The 19,001-nt window shown below is 39.3% G+C and overlaps 1 protein-coding gene across 1 annotated transcript in view; it reads right to left on the reverse strand.

The window, feature by feature from the left end:
* Positions 1 to 18,743, reverse strand: part of LOC140236807 (solute carrier family 4 member 11-like) — a 98,332-nt gene extending 79,589 nt beyond the window's left edge. Inside the window, exon 1 of the mRNA XM_072316740.1 lies at positions 18,542 to 18,743. Coding sequence (XP_072172841.1) covers positions 18,542 to 18,740 — 199 coding nt within the window. The 5' untranslated portion in view covers positions 18,741 to 18,743. The remainder of the gene's footprint in view (positions 1 to 18,541) is intronic.
* Positions 18,744 to 19,001: the final 258 nt, after the last annotated feature.

The following is a 19,001-nucleotide window of genomic DNA, read 5'->3' on the forward strand; positions in this document are numbered from 1 at the left end:
TGCACTGCTTTCTGAGAGATGGGTAAACAACCAATGCGTGTGCATGCCAATTTGTTACAGTTCAGGCTGTTTGCTACGTAGACATGTATTGTACACATATACAATACAGTGATACACTAGTGACGAAATAATATCACCGTATCAGGGCAATTACCCCCCACCCCAAGACTAATTACCCCCCACCCTGGCTAAATACTGGTTAGTGATAAGGTTAGAGTAAATATTAGGGTTAGGGTTAGGTTTAGGGTAAGAGTTAGGGTTAGGGTTAGGATTGGGTTCAGGATTAGGATTAGAGTTAGGGTCAGGGGAAGGGTCTAGAGTAATCGCCCAGGGGGTTATTGCCATAGACCCCAATGAAGGACCAACCACAAGAAAACCATTGATCTATGTCGCAAACAGGTGGAGGACTGGTCATGTGACAAAGTTCGCAAATTTTTCAGAAGCGTTTACACTGCTCAAAGATCAAGAAGATTGGCAGGGGTCTGAGAAATTTCCCTAGTTTGAGTGGGAAGTTTCACAAGAAGTTTTGCAAAAAAAGTTTTACAACAAGTTTGTGGTCACGATCACGATCTTAAACTTCACAAACGTTTGCCAGTGTGACCACAGTTTGTGATGATTTCTTGGAGTTGGTCTGAGACGGCGCAGGCTTGAATTACATACAGCAAGCATGAAACAGGTTTTTCACTGCCATGTATCAGGTGGGTGGGACAAGGAACCTTTCATCAAGTTTATCGGATAAGAACACTGTGGTGGCCTTAAAGACTGCTCTCCAAGAGTAACTTTCACGGTACGATGATAATTTATGTTTGAAAAAGAAACGTTCAACACAATTTTTCTTCTTCTTTTTTTGCATGGCCTGACGGCATATAAGTAACAAGCAACTTGCTTATTTCCTTTAAGCATAATTTAAGGCCACACAGAATCAACAACAGCTGTAGAAGACAATAACTTCCCGCGATTTTTTTTTCCAAAATGTCAGAGCAATAGAAGAAAGGACTCCTCATTTAACTCCATCAGAAAATATATAGCCTCCCCACTCGCCCACCATAAACAAAAGAAAAATACTTTGTTGGCACGAAAGGTCACATTGTTGACCGTGAAATATATCTCAATGGTCAAAAGGAAATGAACCCATGTGACTTTTTGTGGGTTTCATGATGCTGTATCAAATACAGTTTGCTGTATCAAATACAGGATGCGACATTCAAGTCGGAACACATGCAGATTTCCAAAATCTATACAAAATACTATAGCAAACGCAAAAAACCTCACCTCACTCAACCCAACACATCCCCCACCCCCTCCCCCTTCCCTCACCCCCAATCCTGTATGCACTAATAGAACAGGCTTTAATAGTCCAAATAGGATGCGACAGTTGGCTGTAATTGCCACTTTGGCTACGAGTCGCACGCACTTCGCCGGTAATTGGCGCGCCAGATTCCACTGGACATCGGGAGGGCGTAATGGACAATTGGTCACTGCGGCGTCTTAAGAGAAGTGATCATCTTCTTCTCCTCCTCTCTGATTGGATTAGGGGATAATCCAGTTTACTCCTCTCCTCTTTAAAGTGGCTGCACAATGGGCACACATGAGTACATATCATATATCACAAGTCGCATGATCCCATGTTTCACACGATTTGTGTGTACACTCGATAATTTTGTCAGCATCAATCCGAGCTCTCTTTTATCATCAGAATATAAACACTCATTTTTCATGATATGAGCAAACAATAATCCCAGGAGATGTACATCACCAGAGTGGTTTATATATATGATAGAAAATAAAATCAATATTTTAACAATAATGTGATTAAGATTTTTTTCAAAATAGAACAACAAAGTACTAATTTATCTAGATGTGTATTTAAGTATAAGTATGTTTGTGCTTTTAATAGTACTCACAAAGTCAACATCTGCATTGGTTCAAAAGTTACATTTATTACAAAATATCTGCTTGGCTATGATATCACTTCAAATCACTATTTTATTTTATTTTTTTGACAAGGTGAAATGACTTTTGGGCTTGGTAATTATTATATGCTTTTATTTTGCTAATGATGCCACTGCATGAGTTTGTCTAGAGTACATGTGATATGATCTAAAAATCATGTGTGTCTCTACCTACATAATTCATGTTTGTAGTGGGTGTCAGACCGGCTCACATTATGCTCTTGGTATAAAAAGAATAGCACATCAATGCCAGGTCTGAACATACAATAACAAAATAAAGAGTACAACAATAACAGGTGCACATTGTATTTTTCCTCCTATTTTTCCTTCAAAATCAACATAAACTTTGTTTACTACAGGTTTGTGTCTCTGTTATTATTTCAGATGACACTAAATTCTACACGCAACAAAGAAAGTAATCCTCTTTCACACATTAAGTATGAATGATTAACAGTTACTGAGAGATTTGTGGCCCAAATGTTCCATCAGCAACAACTGCATATTTTCATGTGTGTTCTTTTCAATGTCTATCGTTGTGCAACAGAGCAGTGGAGAAGGGGGGAAAATTACCTCTGCTTTGCCCTGTGTACTACGTCATTGCCACTGCTGACGTACTTGAGGTAGCTCCTCTGATGTGTTCATTGGCTCCTGCCAAAGTGCAAGCATTGAATTACATCATCACTTCACAACTGCCGAGTGCGGAAGATAACGCTATTCACGACACGCGAGCATGTGAGCGAAATTCGGCAGCAAGCTCCGTCACAGGCTGCAACAAACTTCACCTTACTTCTCATGTTATTTCTGCCATTACATCACATGGCCTATCACGTTCTATCTCCTCCCCCTCCCCCCCCCCCCCCCCACCATTCCGGTTACAACTTCAACAATGTCATCTCAGAACATTGCACAGTAGAGAAAAGGAAATTATTAGTGAACGTCAAAGGCATAGTACTAGTAGACAGATGAAGAATAAAACTTACGTGCATATTGTTTATATTTCCTATGACTTTTCAATTATCTATCGATTCCAGAGTCAATGACGAGTCAATTACCTAAGTTCTATATGTCAAAACATATACACTGTATGGTAAAGTAGGACTCTAGTGATATGTTTTAGTTCTAAAAAGAAAATCAGAATAATTCTCATTTTTGGTGACACATGTGCTAGATTGTATAATTCTCTTTTTTTTTCACATGTTGCTTTTACTATGCAACTAACAGGTGGTTTCTTAAAATTTTATTCTAAGTGTTCAAGACCTCTTTCACTGGTAACTTTACACTAACAGAATCAAAATTCCATTGCACTGTCAAAGCAAAGTAAGGATACATTCAGACACCCAAACAACATCAATGCCATTCTGTAAAACTGCAGTACACAGTGTTACTGGAAATTTCCTCATTTCCATGTCAAACAGATTCAACTTTCAGATGAAGTCTAATCCTAATTGATGCTCTGAGCTGAAATGAGACAACAAGCAAGCAAACAAAAATGATTACAACCTATTTCAGAGGAAAATAATTAGAGTCGGAAACAGCTATCAAATTTTGTTCACGCACCATGTACCGTGACGTGCATTCTTGATGCGCATTCATTTTGGGTGGCATGGAACTGAAGGTCAGAACCTCCCACTGTAGAGAGAGCTGCTGGCTCCAATACATTAACATTCACACAAGGAAGAAGAGTATGTACCAACACAACCGCTGCAGGGTAACATGGCCGTTTCATCAGGTTCCCGCACACACAGAAGGCATGTCACAGTTTTCAATATCGACACAATGATTTGTCCTGCACCGTGTTCATGTTTATATGTCTGCAAGGTATGAATGCACATATATAATACAATGACCGCAGAGCCCCCTGTCCTTTTCTCTTCATTTCGATCAGTATCTGTCTCTCCTTTATACTTTCTTTTTTTATTTATTTCTCCTTTTCACAGCCCCCCCCCCCCCTTCTCATGTTCTGTCTCCTTCTTTACAAATGTACATCTCTACTTCTTTTGGTCTTTTTGGTTTGTTATGTATGTCGGTCCCTTCTCTCCTTTTTTTGTTTCTCAATCTCCTGCGTGTGTGGGAGAAGACAAAGTGGTTTCTCCTCGTGAGGGGCTAGACAGGGCCCCCGACTTGGGTCTGCGCCTCACACTGTATTCAATTACGGGCAGCCTCTGGAGAGGTAGTCGGTACAGCCGTCGCTCGCAAGGCATTCTGGGGCGTCTCATGCAAGCCTGTTTAGGCTCATTACGGGGTGGCTGGTGACTCATGTTGTAAATCAAAACATCAGATTCGTGATCGTGATGTCACATTTATGTCCAAGAGTAAAGCCATAATAGTGATAATAATGATATATGGTCTTTATCTGTTTATTACTTTATCCCCAAGGGAACCTCCACCGGCAGGCACTGTTTTTTCCAAAGAGGCCTGCTGTTCTATTTCCCAAAATGGCCAAGTGTTCATTTGCATACTTTGGTCAGAGGGGACATGGTGGGGAAAACATCTCACCCAAAGGATATTACCAAACCAATAAAGTGCTTTTGTCATGGACATTTAATGAGTGTAACTCATATTTACATTTACAGAAAGATAGAAACTAATAATTTGTCTTTTAGCGTAGGGGTTAGGGGAATGGCTCATTTTGCATAACTAATTATCATGTTTGTCAGAAAAGTGGAAGAAAGTGTCCTAAACTTTGCTCTTACTGGTTAAATTCAACAAAACAGTGTAGCACCTGCTGTAGACTGTTTGAAGTGCCAAAAGTAATTACAGAATCTAGAACAATGAGCATTATATGTTTCACACATTTTAACCCTTTTTGTGCCCAAGCACTAATGAGCTTAACTTACAAAGCATTTTCATCAATCAGCATTAAGTAAGTACTGTAAAGCTGTTATTTCCGCGTACACATATTTTTGTGAATGAGGAGGTCCCGGACACTTTCGGGAGATGTTGTTTTCGCGATTTGGAACCGAGGCTACCATGAATGCATTACTAGCCTCGCGGATGGCGACATTTTCGCACCTTATTAACTTTGTGGTCCACCAGTAATTTGCCAAATTCACGAAAATTCAACCCTAGTGAAAATAACAGCTTATACAGTAATCCATCCGATCTCTACCTAGTTTAGAAAGTTAGCAAGCCCACTCAGGTGTAGCCAATGTGCTCCAGTCCAATAGGAGTGTCATGGTAACACCACACCAGGGATTGGGGGAATCTCTATTCAACGACAATTAATTTCCAGCAATTGTGCTCATCGGTATAGAAAGCATTCCAGCACGAGTGCCAATTTCGCAAACAAAGCACAGGAAGGGTTGAAACAAAATATTCTTTGCAACTAAAGATAAAGATACATATTTTTGATTTATGGGAATTCTCACCTTACCCTCACTTGAATGCACATTTCATAATATCTTTGTTCAAAAGCTTTAGTAAGGGAAAAAAATATCTTTTTTAACCTGTACTCCGGTGTCATATCTTTGCCACACCATGAAAAAAAGACTGCAGCATTCAATATCCACCAGTTCTCTGGGGGCAAATTGCATTTCACCTACAACAAATTTGAATCATTATGTCATCTCCGTCTCTGGCAACAGGAGAAGCTGATTAGAGTCCAGGGCGGGGTATTAAAGAGCAATGTCTCCTAATAGACTTTACAAGGCTGCAGTCAATACACTCTAAGCTTTCATATTGTACTAACATTGTGCAGTCATCAGAAACAGTCATGGACCATTAAAATATCAAGTTCCCCCCCCCCCCTTTCCATCATAAATGACATACCTGGGTCACATCAAATTCAGGGCTAATTCCCATGTGACCTTTTAGGGGCTATATGAAAATGATAAAGCATCGCAATATTATTTTGTCATAGTCCTTCCTCAAGATTAAGGAGGGCTGCACAGTACTGGAAAAGGCAAAGGTAGTCCTGGGCATTTTTTTTTTACATCACACAATAATTTATCAACTGCAAAACTGGATCTCACAATTGCCTCTTTTATTTTTTCCTCACTGACTCACAATCACTAATACTTCATATCTGTAATAATCTGCAACATCTGTCACCATGAATGAAAAGCTGGCACAATACAGATGTAATATCGTTTCAGTGGTAAAATTTGGTCTCATGAACATTGAGGGGTGCACAGGGTGAGTTGACCTTTCTCAATGTTCGTTTATCTAAATATATCCACAATGCAGGTAGCATACACATTGCCAACATAATCTTCTTGCTGTTTATATAATGTGCTGCCATAACCCACTATAATCAAAATATTGCATCACTGCAAACTAAACTGATTTTTTTATAACGTCATCAATATATTCTTGTTATTTGCAATTCTTCACTGTGCTCCTTCCCATTTGATTATGCTTATAAGTTTCATTCCAATATCTAACATGCTTGAGAGGTATAAAAGAAAATTTGATTAGCAATACAAACTTAGTACTTTTCATGTCATAAAAGAAGCAATAGATAGTTTATCTTTTGACAGTAATCCATTTCATTTCTTTTTTTTGGTGCTATAAATAAGGATAAAAGAGGAAAAGCTCATGTCTGTCAAATCACATGGGGTCCGAAGAGAAAATCAACTGAACATTTGAGACTATTGGACTGGCAAAGGGTAAGTGATAGTTAAAAATAAATCCAATAAGGAGTACAAATGGAGGTGTATGCATAAAAAGATACAATTATGTACTACTCCCACATCAATATCAACGATATAACAGTGAACAAGAAGGAAAACATGACAGTCAGCTGCTGCTGAATTATCCTCCCAATAGTTTCAACCTGCCTCGACAGCCATCCATCACTGATCACAGAAAAACGTGAAGACAGCTCAGAAATCTGATTAGTGGGCTAAATGTAAACTGATTTATCCATTCGAGCTGAATTAAAAGTTTATTTATAGACCAAGCTCTGTTCAGAGCTTGCTTTTCTTTCCTATCACGTTTTATTTTTGCACTGACACAAAGGGATTAGGTACACATTGGGATATTTATCACTTGCCACTCTCGAAATACAAGCTCAATTTCATCAAATTTCAATAAAACGACAGCAAATAGCGACAAACCTTTCAATAATGGAGACACACTAAACTGCATTTACATCTCAAGGAAATGCATCTCTCATTGAGATGATGCTAATGAAGGCACACACCCACTGTCAAACTCAAAGCACGGACGTCACACTTCGGAAAGGGATCTCTTCAGATTGAAGGACTCCCTCAAGTCAATGGGATTCCAAGCACACACTGACATAAACATGTACGGATAAATCCTCAGCAACAACCCCACCCACCCAAAAAAAAAAAAGAGAGAAAAATACTAGACTAATGAGCATTCCACCTAGGACAACACTGCAGCCAATGTGTCAATTCTCTTCTTCTTTTTTTTAAATCAGTATTTATCATACTCTAAGGCCTGCACTTCACATTCCCTTCACCCACATTATTCAAAAAGATATTGAATTTAAGCTTGCTCAACCATGTGATATCATAGATACAATCTGTATAATTACACCACGAATACAAAATATTCAATCACCGGTGGTAAACATTGTCACCAAAGAAATATACTGATGCATTAGAAAACAGAACATTTTGGTTCTAAAAGAAGGAAAAATGAAAATCATCTAGATGTTAAAACATTGTAAACCAATTTAGAGAATTATTTCACCATACTGTAAAAGTGGAATTTTTCTTGATGTTGAAATCTTTGAGCATTTCGCATGATGAGAAACTAGCACAAAAATAAAAGCACACAAATATCTCTGAGCACTTCATACGCAACACTTCTTTAAGTTTTGATTTTGCAGAGTTATAAACATGGGAAATGGGAAATTCATCTTTTTTTATACCGGGCCAAGCACGAAAAATTACTCGCTTAAAAATATCCGCTTCTACAGTAATTGTATTGGAAAAAATACAACAACAAAAATCATACTTTATAGTATGTATGATTACAAAAAAAAAAAAAAAAAAATCTGGTTGGCAGCTCTGATTTATGAATATTTTATTAAAATACAACAAGAAAATAGATAATCATATTCTGCCATTTCCTTCAAGCCCTGAATGAGTTGGGTATAAAGAAAAGATATATGCACCTGTCTTTTGGGAAGAAAAAAAAAATCCTGGATACAAACAGAATGAATTGACCATCTCTGATGGAAAAGGCTATGATTGGCTTTTAGTGGACAAAAGCATCATCGAAGGCAAACTTGATCTTTCATTCCGGCATTTTAGTGCTCGCCTGAATATACGGCACATCTCTAATCCGCAGAAATTTTTTGCCACTTTTGGGCTTTTAGGCTTCTAGGCCTATTCTTTCAACTTCAGATTTTCCAGTAATGCCAGAGATTGTTAAGTGGACGTGAAGAGTTCGAATATTTATATGCACAATTGTGGGCATTAGGGTAGTGACAATGCATCACCTTCATGGGAAAGGACATATTTTCACTTTTTCTCTCTCTGAGACAGGTAGCCCTGGAAATGCTGATTTATGATGCAGGACTGTTCAAACAGAAAAGCAGAATTCTTCTTTAATATCTTCTTCTTCTTCACTTTTTCAACCTCATTATATAAATAGAATCACTTATGACATCAACCTTAAATTATCTATCAGGTATGTTGATTGTAAATATACCAGTTGTTCTTTATTTAAAAACAACAGGGCCCCACCACAATCTGTCTAATGTAGTTTTATACAACATGAATACTTTAAAAGCTGTTATCTTCGCATCCAGATATTTTCGCAAATGAAGAGGTCCCTGACATTTTTGCATTAATTATTTTCGTGCACTGTTACATTCACAGCCCAAGAGCACAATTCACAGACATTAAACCAGCACGAAAATGACAGCTTTTACAGTTATTTTGGCTTGCATTCTTTACCCCTATTAGACATTGGCTCTCTGCATTTTTTTTTTCAATTTCAATACATCCCTTTCAAAGTTTTCACCCATTCCTCTGGTGCATTCCATTTTCCTGAATCGTATTTTCCGAGTGGTTGGCAAATGATCACAACTTTGCAAAAAGTCATGATGAAACTTCTATGACATGTTGATGGAAATGCATTTTGAGTTTGTGGGGGGTTTTTTTTCCCTGTTTCTATTAAGGAGATGTGATGCTAAAATGAAAGACAATGATTGTTGCCTCACATACCATTGAAGCTAAACATGAGGAATTTTGGTCTTTTTCCCCCAAATGACATACTATGTGGGATGTAGTTTCTCTTCTTTGATTTTCCCCACACGAGAACAGCTACCAGAATGGAAGCCGACACATACAAAAGTCAATGCCACAAGTTCGGGAAAGCGGCGGCCTGGCGAGCACCTGTACCACGGAGCAGGCTACTGACGTCATCAGCCGTCTCCGCGAACATACCCGAATATCTTTGAAGAAAGGCAATCATTGACCTTGAGGGCCCCAAACACATGCAAGAGCCTTTATGCAAATAGTCCAGATGTACGTGTAACATCAAGGACCCCGATGCAAGTTTGCTCAGAGAAACGGGAATCCTTTCCTCGCTTGCCTCCCGGTTGAACACCCCCCAGTTATGCAGGATCGATGAAACAACCTCCGAAGGGAAGACAGGTCACTGTAAAAACTCAGTGGATGATTTATGGCTGCTTCCCACAAGAGTCACGTGATATGGAAACAAATTGTTTACCCGTTTGTCTATTGTTGTCATTTTTGCGCTATTTTTTGTGGTGTGTGGGTGTGGGTGTGTGTGTGTGTGTGTGGGTGTGGGTGTGTGTGTGTGGGTGTGTGTGTTTTTATGTCAGTGTATGTATGTAGATGAGTGGGTGTGTCTGCTTCCATGGATATCACAAGGGAAAATATTTTCACATTTAATTTTATTCCCCAGGCTAATTTTCCCGTTTGTCAATCGTATATTGATAAAGAAGTATCATGGATCATTTTGTAAACAATTCTCAAACCTACACACTATCATCCTTCAATAAAAAAAATATATATATTTTGCTCTTTCACATCTATCGCAAGTAAAAAGTCAGGAATATTGGTCAAATACTGAATAATGAATGGTCACTCCAAGTGCAAACATTTGCCGGAAAACTCTCTAGACGGAGACTGATGCGTCTAAACATCAACAAACAACTGCAAGGCAAGGTCAAAGAACTTCAAAAAACATTTTAGGATTCAATGCAATATTTATGATAACATTCAACAAGAAAAGCGTTTCAATATGGGTTTGATTTTTGTTTCTCTCTTTGAATATTTCATCACAAGGGGATATGGAAGCTTTCTCCGTGACGTAAGTTGCGACAAAACATACGCAGGCAGGCACTGCAGCAAATTGATAATTCATTCCTGTTCGAACTACATTTTGCTTGACGCTGGAGCCGCAGACGATGAATCTGTATAAATGTAATTTCCACCACTGAGATGTGGAGTCATTTTAGCACTTAGTGGTTCATTGATGGGCTGAATTTTGGTTTAAAAGGTAAGGAGTTCCCAATGCGCCACTATTTTCAACTGAAATCACTAAAATTAAAAACTCAGAGTCAGTTACTTTACGCTCACCACTCTCTTTTATGCTCTTGTAATTATCCCCCAGATACTAAATTATGTCATGCTTTTAACATCAATATTCTTGCGCAATTAATTTTTCACACTAAGCAGCTCAAAATCATATTTGTTGGTTCCTGAATTTGTGCTGCGCAATCGCTTTATGTTTTCATTCAATTCACTCACACAGAGGAAAAAAAAAAAAAGAATTTGATTTGACATTTTCCTGCATGAAACTTGATGTGCTGCCTGAATGTATGGCCTGAATGTATGGCCTGAACAGAAACTTCTAGCATATATACATGTGCTCCAATTTCCAAGAAACTATTAGGGGGAATCACAGTTAGTACGCTGTACTAAAAATAGTAAGCAAATAATCAACTTTGGTGAAGGTGATGGGACAAACTATCACTTCTGAGGCGATCTCGATGTAGCTATCTTTCCGAAGCGCAGCTGAGGAAAGATAGCATACACATTCAGATCGCCGAGGAAGTGATAGTTTGTCTCATTGCCTGAAACTAAAAAATGATTATTTGCTTTATATTCCACATCTAGTGTCCTAGATATTCCCATTTTATTCCACATCTCAAACCATTTTAGCTGTCTTTAGGGTCTCCTTTGGGCTTAGGCTACGTAGTTTACTTTAGACGTAAATGACAAAACAATGAATTTGGTCTGCGCACCGCACGGCACCAACAAATAAAAGTGCATTGCACTGTGTACTATCTTGTGACCCAGGTCAAGTGATAGTCCACAGTGCAACGCACTTTTATTTCGCGCATACTCATCTCGCGTATTTAGGATTGTATGGACTGAAGAGATCAGCGAAACAAAAGGGACTATCAGCATACAGTGTAACAAACTTTTCTTCTCAGGTAATGTGATGGGCAAAACTACGCTTTATCACATGATCAGCTCTTGACCAATCCTATAGCAAGATTCTTAATATGTGGAATATAATACAAAATAATACATGCAGGGCACATGAACACACACATACCAGGAAGGCATTACTGACAAGGCGCATGGATTCAACCTGTTCAAAATGTGCAGAGAAATTAGTGAAAATATTTTTGCGGGTTGTAAAATTCAGCTCTAAAAGGGTACAGAACATAGTGTACAAGCTATTTGAGTTGTACAATTGATTAACAGCTAGTGTGCGAATTAGGTAGAGGTGCATTATGGTAATCATGTTTCTGCATGATTCTGTTTACGTTTCACACAGCCAGCTAAGCGCTATGTTTGCTATAGCATAATGTGTGTATAGTCCTGCTGCTAAATGTGCAGGTACATACAAAATGACCGGAAATGAAAGTGAAGAAAAACAGAAGATCTACAGCCATACCTTGTACTTCAGCCAAAGAACCCAGCCTTTCTGTCAAATGAGTCTCATGGAACCAAATTGCAGTATCCAACCACTTTGTAATTTGAAAGGCTACAATGACAATATCTTGATACAAACATAATTTTTTATCATTTCCCTGGTAAGAAGATTATGATTGTTTACGAACTGGAGGCTTTCCAAAATTTGATGAAGCTAAAGATATTAAATGCATAAGCTGTACAGTGTACAGGGCTTTATTTTTATGAAAGGTGTCAGGATAGCAACTCTTGCTGGAATGGCAACTTCCCATAGCAATAGCCAATCAGGAAGGTAGATTCTTGTCATAACCATGACAACTGCCATTCAGCGAGAATTGCTTGCTTTTATATCAACTTTAAATGAAATGGGGCCCAGTTAATTTTTTTTTGGGGGACACATAATCTGTATTCATTAAAGATCAGTTTTCAGACTGTCTGTGCCAACCATGCAAAGAAATCACTCCAGTGTATTTAAGGAACAGAGCATAATATTAAAGGGTTAAATAAGAAGGCAACAGTAGACTAATACAGAGCAAAAGCCTCGCTTCTCTCTGAGCAAGTCTGACTACCCCCATTCAGATTACTTGGGTATGAAAATTTGACACCACACACAACCCAGCCCACTGCAGCCATGCCTGGCATGTCTCAACAGCCCCAGTCAGGTTGCACCACCTTGATAGGTAGGAGTTCGTGACGTCACACCTTTGTCAATGGGCAACTCCTACGGATTACATTGATCAAAGCAAAGGTGGGTTTTCTCTCTGTCCCGATGTCATCCAATGACCAAAAGTATCAAGAAGAAAAAGTCAAAACACACTATCATTAGTGACATTCTACCATCACTTCAAGCCCTGCCATTTCCCGATGAGAGTAACAGATGAAAAGTTCAAAGTAAAGGACTTGTTTTTTCCCATCAACTGAATGTCCAATGCAGCTGGTATCAAGTCAGGCAAAGCCAAATTGATTTGAAATTGAATAGTTACATGACTGATCAAGGAGCGTGATTGCATTTTGATTGGCGGGATCTCCTCTCCACTCGCCGGGCTTTCGGCGTTGCACATTCTGCAGCATTGCTGGACCCGAAAAATCAATCTACGTGTCTTGACCGCAAGTGGGCGGGTCACCGTGTCCAGATGGATTGGCTGGCAAACACTGGTTGGCATCTGGATTCAGTGGTCCTTGAGTAGCATACCAGGGCTTTCCAACATGTCCGCTTTGTAATCACTTTCTCTCCACAAAGAGGTTTACATCGCCCATGCACACAAGCATGCATGGAGTTTGACAAAGCATCTCAGTTTATGTTGTAACCTATAAGAGTGTTTAAGCATATAATGTGGGGATTATCTCAAAGGTTTTCTATACAGATTTTCTGATACAGGTTTTCTCTAATCAACAGATTTCTACAGTAATATTTCCCAACAGTTGTGCTGTTAGCAACATTGTTTTCAAAAACCTTTCTCATATTTTTCAGAACCAAAGTGCTTTGGATCACTCAATGGCCTTTTGATACTGTTTTGTTCACAATATTCCCAGAATCATGAGTTAACTCCTGGAAGTTTTCATCTGGAGTGTTGCACAATCCCAAAGAATTCTGACACAGTGCAAGAAAATGGATAGTGAAATGGGGATAAATGAGTAATGGAGATTTGTTTGACAGTTACTTCAAGACTTCAGTTCATTAGCAGTCTAAGAGCTGACCTAACGTTAATATCAACTTGCGTCAAGGGAAAAAGAGGCGTTTGAATGTGGATTAAATAAACAGCAGAACATAATAAATGACTCAGTACTCATGCAGTAGAGAAAAGAATTGTTTTATCACCATGAATCTATAAACATCAAATGCATTTGCACAAACAAGAGATGACTGCATCGACTACTATCTTTCCTGATGTCAAAATAATCCATCAGATGGAAAGCAACTAGAAACAGGATAAATATTTCATCTGCATGAAACAACAGCTTGGAACCTTTCACCAGCATGGAGCAGAGATATTTGTGTGTCAGGCCATGGCATATTTACGACCCTCTCCGGACCTTTTGTGGCCGCTGTCTCCCCCCCCCCCCCCCACCCTTCATTTCCAACACCAGAGAGAGAGAGAGAGAGAGAGAGAGAGAGAGAGAGAGAGACACACACACACACACACACAGACTAAATTGTAAATTAACAATTGATTTGATTTATCCGGTATACAGATGATGAATTGCCTTATTGGGTGGAGCGGTCAAGGGATAGAACAATGTCAGGATACACAGGTCTATAGCTGCCTAATCCAGCCTTGGGGAACACCCATGATATAGAGACCGGCCTTTACAGCCAACTTCCATTTGGTATTCACCGCCACCCTTCCGCACTTCTTGACGTACACTCCAACTGATACGAATCGTCGAGGCTAACGTTCAGACGAGAACTTTGTGCACGTCACACCACGGGCCATGGCAACGCTCGGAAGATGAAGTTAGGGAGCGCAGATACATGTGTGCGGATGGGGCCCTATTCTAACAATAGAGAGAAGACGATTGTAACTGAACCACTTGCTATTTTTGATCTTTCACGGCCGGATAATGAATAGGGTTTAGCATCATATTCTTGTAAAGTGAAGCACCATTTTCTTCTCCCCACTGCTGGTTTTATTACCCCTTGAGACTTCCAATGGTGCTATCACCTGATTGATGTGATCTATAAAGAGCACAGCGGTGGTATTGTAGCTCCGACTTGATATTCCAAACACAAGGCAATTTAACGACTGCGGGCGACAACATGCAGGAATGAACAGCCAACTATTTGTCTGCACTACATGCCTTGTAAAATGTCTAGCATTGTGTGACAGCACGAAATGGCCCTATGGGGGTGGGGGATACATACTTCCATACTTTCCCTCTACCCCTCCCCTCCCCCCCCCCCACCTCTAAATCAGTGGCATAGCCCAGAAAGTGAGCTCTACAGTGTTGATCATTTGCTATAAATGGGGCAGTCATTATGGCAGATGAACTGGTCTGTTATGGGACCCATAACAGCTAACATGCACCTCATAGACCTACTACGAAGATGGAAATGCCACACACACACACACACACACACAAACACACACACACTCACACTCTTTTTTGTTCTATAATATTCTTTATTTGAGTTTCATTCAATATCAAATCCATATTAACAATGAAATTAATCTTACCAACAACAACAAAAAAGCAGCTGTATTCTTCTTTCTTGTGCTGATGAATCATTTTTCAAGCATACAGTACAATATATTGGGGTTTTTCCATATCATGCCATGTTTTCATAAGAAAAATGACATGAAATTCTGTATAACTCTCAGAAAAAAGCTATTATGATCAGTCTAATCAAGCCAGTCCAAATGTGCCTTATTACACACACACCCAAAAAAGAAATTGTGCTACTAAATCACTTTTTTTAACATAACTTCCTTTTTTTTTTTTTGCAGAGCACACGCTATATACATAAATATATCAGATTAAGTATAACTCTTAAAAGAGAAAAAAAAATGTCTTGATCAACTTGATCAGATTACTCAATATCCGCTTCATTACGTTAAATTCTCTCACACTCTCTTGAGAATGCATTATTTCCCAAAACGTGTCATAAAAAAAGCATGCTTAAATTAACCGAACAAAACTCATTTTTATTCAACCTATCAGCCTAAACCCCCCCCCCCCCTTACAAAACAAAATAACCATATGTGTATATTAATCAAAACAAACCATATTCCTGCCTAACCCCTTAACCATTACTCTATTATTACCTAACTACATCTACCTAAGATAACCCCGACCATCCCACTTATTTCCCCACTAACATACCCCCCCCCCCTTCCTGGTAGCTTTCCCTCAACACACACACCCATATATACACTAAACATCAACACAAAAAAAAAACAACAAACATACCCACAAGTGCGCACTCACAAACACCAACATTTGCACACCAAATCACACTACACACACACAAACACACACACACACACACACACATATACTGCACTTTGACTTTAGCACTGAAAAATATGAGTTTGAAACTGAATAGAAAGCTACTCTGAACAGCTTCCTGCAACAATAATAAACCCGTAAATGTTTCCATGCTGCATGCATGTACCCAATTCTTTGCTCAGGGGCAAGGCATGTAGCAGCTGCTGTTATTGTTAGATGTACCGGATGTACTGTCTGTTATTCATAATGCTCCCCCAAGCACCATTGCATCACAAAGTGTAAGGGTAAACAATTCTAATTCAGGACAAGAGTTTCAGGCCATTCTCAAAATTGAATACATCTTTTTTTCTTCTTTTTTTTCTTACATACCCCCCCCCCCTCACTTTTCCCAGTTGCTTTGCCAGTTGTAAGTATAAAAAATAAAAACTTACAGGGCTGTAGCCATCAAGATACAAAGATTTTGAATGCACAGCAGATAAATAACATTTTCAATGTACTTTAAAGTAAGGTCATCATCAAATACATAAAAGTTACATCTTTTCACTGATAGTGCACTCATTATATAACAAGAAAAATTGTGAAGATATCATTAAAATTATCATGTATATTTTAGATATTTTCTTTGTTTTTCAGCAGCTTCAATCTCAGATATATCAAGTTGATAAAAAAATAAGAGGATATTTCTTATTTTAATTCAAACTCTTCATACAGCTACATACACACAGATGTCTCGCTGCAGCTACTGCTTCAGTAACAATTAATGTTGATTTTGGTTACTCCTCTCTAGTGTCATAGGGTCCTGGTAACTATATCTCACTTAGAGTGGTTTCTAAGCTCATGCAATGATGTACACCACCTCCGCAAGTTCCATACAACACCTCCTGATAATCGAAAGTTTGACCTGGAGTTGTTCGGGGGCTGCCATAGCAACTTTTGTATGATTTTTGTCAGTCATTTGTCAAACGCATCCCTATTTGTAGAGAAGAAGAAAAAGTACACACAATGACAATGTGCACTACCTCTAGACAGTGGTCTGTCTTACCACAGAGACATAATGTAGGTGGTAACAGGAAGGCCAATTGACATTATACAATATTGCAGCCTCTCTCCACTGTGAAAGAAATATTTGTGAAACTGTGCACATCAATTCCAAAAAGCAGCTCCCACAGCAAATACTTTCCACATGCCAAAAGATAACCAAACAAACAAGGAAAAGTAGAAATTACGCGGTGCGTAATATATGTCCCCGCCGGAAGTAGCATTTTGTAGCAAAATGTGCAATATAGGTAAAAAATCAAGGTCAAAGGTCAAAGAAGTCAAAGGTCAAAATTCTGTGTAAAAGTTTTGAAGCCCTCACCTAGTGCCATCACATAAAGCAAACGGAATCAAAATCGGGTTAGAAATGGCGAAGGAGTAGCATTTTATAGCCAATGTACAATACAGGTCAAAAATCAAGGTCAAAGGTCAAAGAAGGCAAAGGTCAAAATTCTGTGTAAAGTTTTGAAGCCCTCACCTAGTGCCATCACATAAAGCAAACGGAATCAAAATCGGGTTAGAAACGGCGAAGGAGTAGCATTTTGTAGCCAATGTACAATACAGGTCAAAAATCAAGGTCAAAGGTCAAAGAAGGCAAAGGTCAAAATTCTGTGTAGAAGTTTTGAAGCCCTCACCTAGTGCCATCACATAAAGAAACGGAATCGAAATCGGGTTAGAAATGGCGAAGGAGTAGCATTTTGTAGCAAATTGTACAATATAGGTCAAAAATCAAGGTCAAAGGTCAAAGAAGGCAAAGGTCAAAATTCTGTGTAGGAGTTTTGAAGCCCTCACCTAGTGCCATCACATAAAGCAAACGGAATCGAAATCGGGTTAGAAATGGCGAAGGAGTAGCATGTTGTAGCAAAATGTACAATATAGGTCAAAAATCAAGGTCAAAGGTCAAAGAAGGCAAAGGTCAAAATTCTGTGTAGAAGTTTTGAAGCCCTCACCTAGTGCCATCACATAAAGCAAACTGAATCGAAATCGGGTTAGAAATGGCGAAGGAGTAGCATTTTGTAGCAAAATGTACAATATAGGTCAAAAATCAAGGTCAAAGGTCAAAGAAGTCAAAGGTCAAAATTCTGTGTAGAAGTTTTGAAGCCCTCACCTAGTGCCATCATATAAAGCAAACGGAATCAAAATCGGGTTAGAAATGGCGAAGGAGTAGCATTTTGTAGCAAAATGTACAATATAGGTCAAAGGTCAAGGTCAAAGGTCACGACTGAAATTCTGTGTAGAAGTTTTAAAGCTCCCATGTAGTGCTATCATATAAAGCAAACAGAATCAAAATTGGCTCATAAATGACAGAGAAGTAGCAAATTGAAGATTTTGATCACACACGGACGCACACACGGACGCACGGACGGACACACGGACGGACGCACGGACGGACGGACGGACACACGGACACACACACGTACGGAGCCCGTTTCATAGTCCCCTGCTCGAACTCGTTCGGCGGGGACAACAAACAATCCAGAAATATGACAACATCAACTACACAAGCAGTCAGTTTTCAGCAAGATGTAACTAGAGATGTAATCATATTGAAGGCCATTCTAAAGGAATTCTCAGTATCTACACCATCCCTTCAAGTGGTTTCAACCAAACACACACAAAAACATGAATATGTGCTGAATGTATTGGATCTTCCATGGTGTTGCAAAGGGTCTTTATCATCAATTAAGTAGCTTAATAAGAGTATGTGAGGGGGAGGGGGGTCAAACTGACCTGAGTCGTGGGTCATGAGGGCTGCCCGCCCCTCCTTGGTGATGGTCTCTGACCGCTCGTCCCCAGCCAGCATCTTGGCCAGCAGGAGGGTGACGATGGACTCCAGGCTGGTCTGGTTGATGTCCAGCAGCAGGGTGGCTCGATTCACAAAGTTGCCCACGTCCAGGGTGGCTCTCACCTCAGCGCTGAAGTCCTTCATTGGAATCCTCTGGGGAGGTCAAGAAATGGGAAAAAAAAATGCTGGTTTCTTCACTCTGTCAAACTTCACAAAACTTCACCAACAGTAGACTGATCTGACCTGGCAGAAAATTTACCATTACTACGGTGTCCCAAGCACACATGCTTAAAATCATCCCCAGCGACAAGACCTCATATCTGAAATTTTGGTGAAAATGACTTTTTTGGATGAATGGTCACATAATTAGTTAAGTGATGTCCTGTCCAAATCCTAGCTGTCTTA

Source organism: Diadema setosum, chromosome 13, assembly GCF_964275005.1.
Source record: "Diadema setosum chromosome 13, eeDiaSeto1, whole genome shotgun sequence".
Classification (NCBI taxonomy): domain Eukaryota; kingdom Metazoa; phylum Echinodermata; class Echinoidea; order Diadematoida; family Diadematidae; genus Diadema; species Diadema setosum.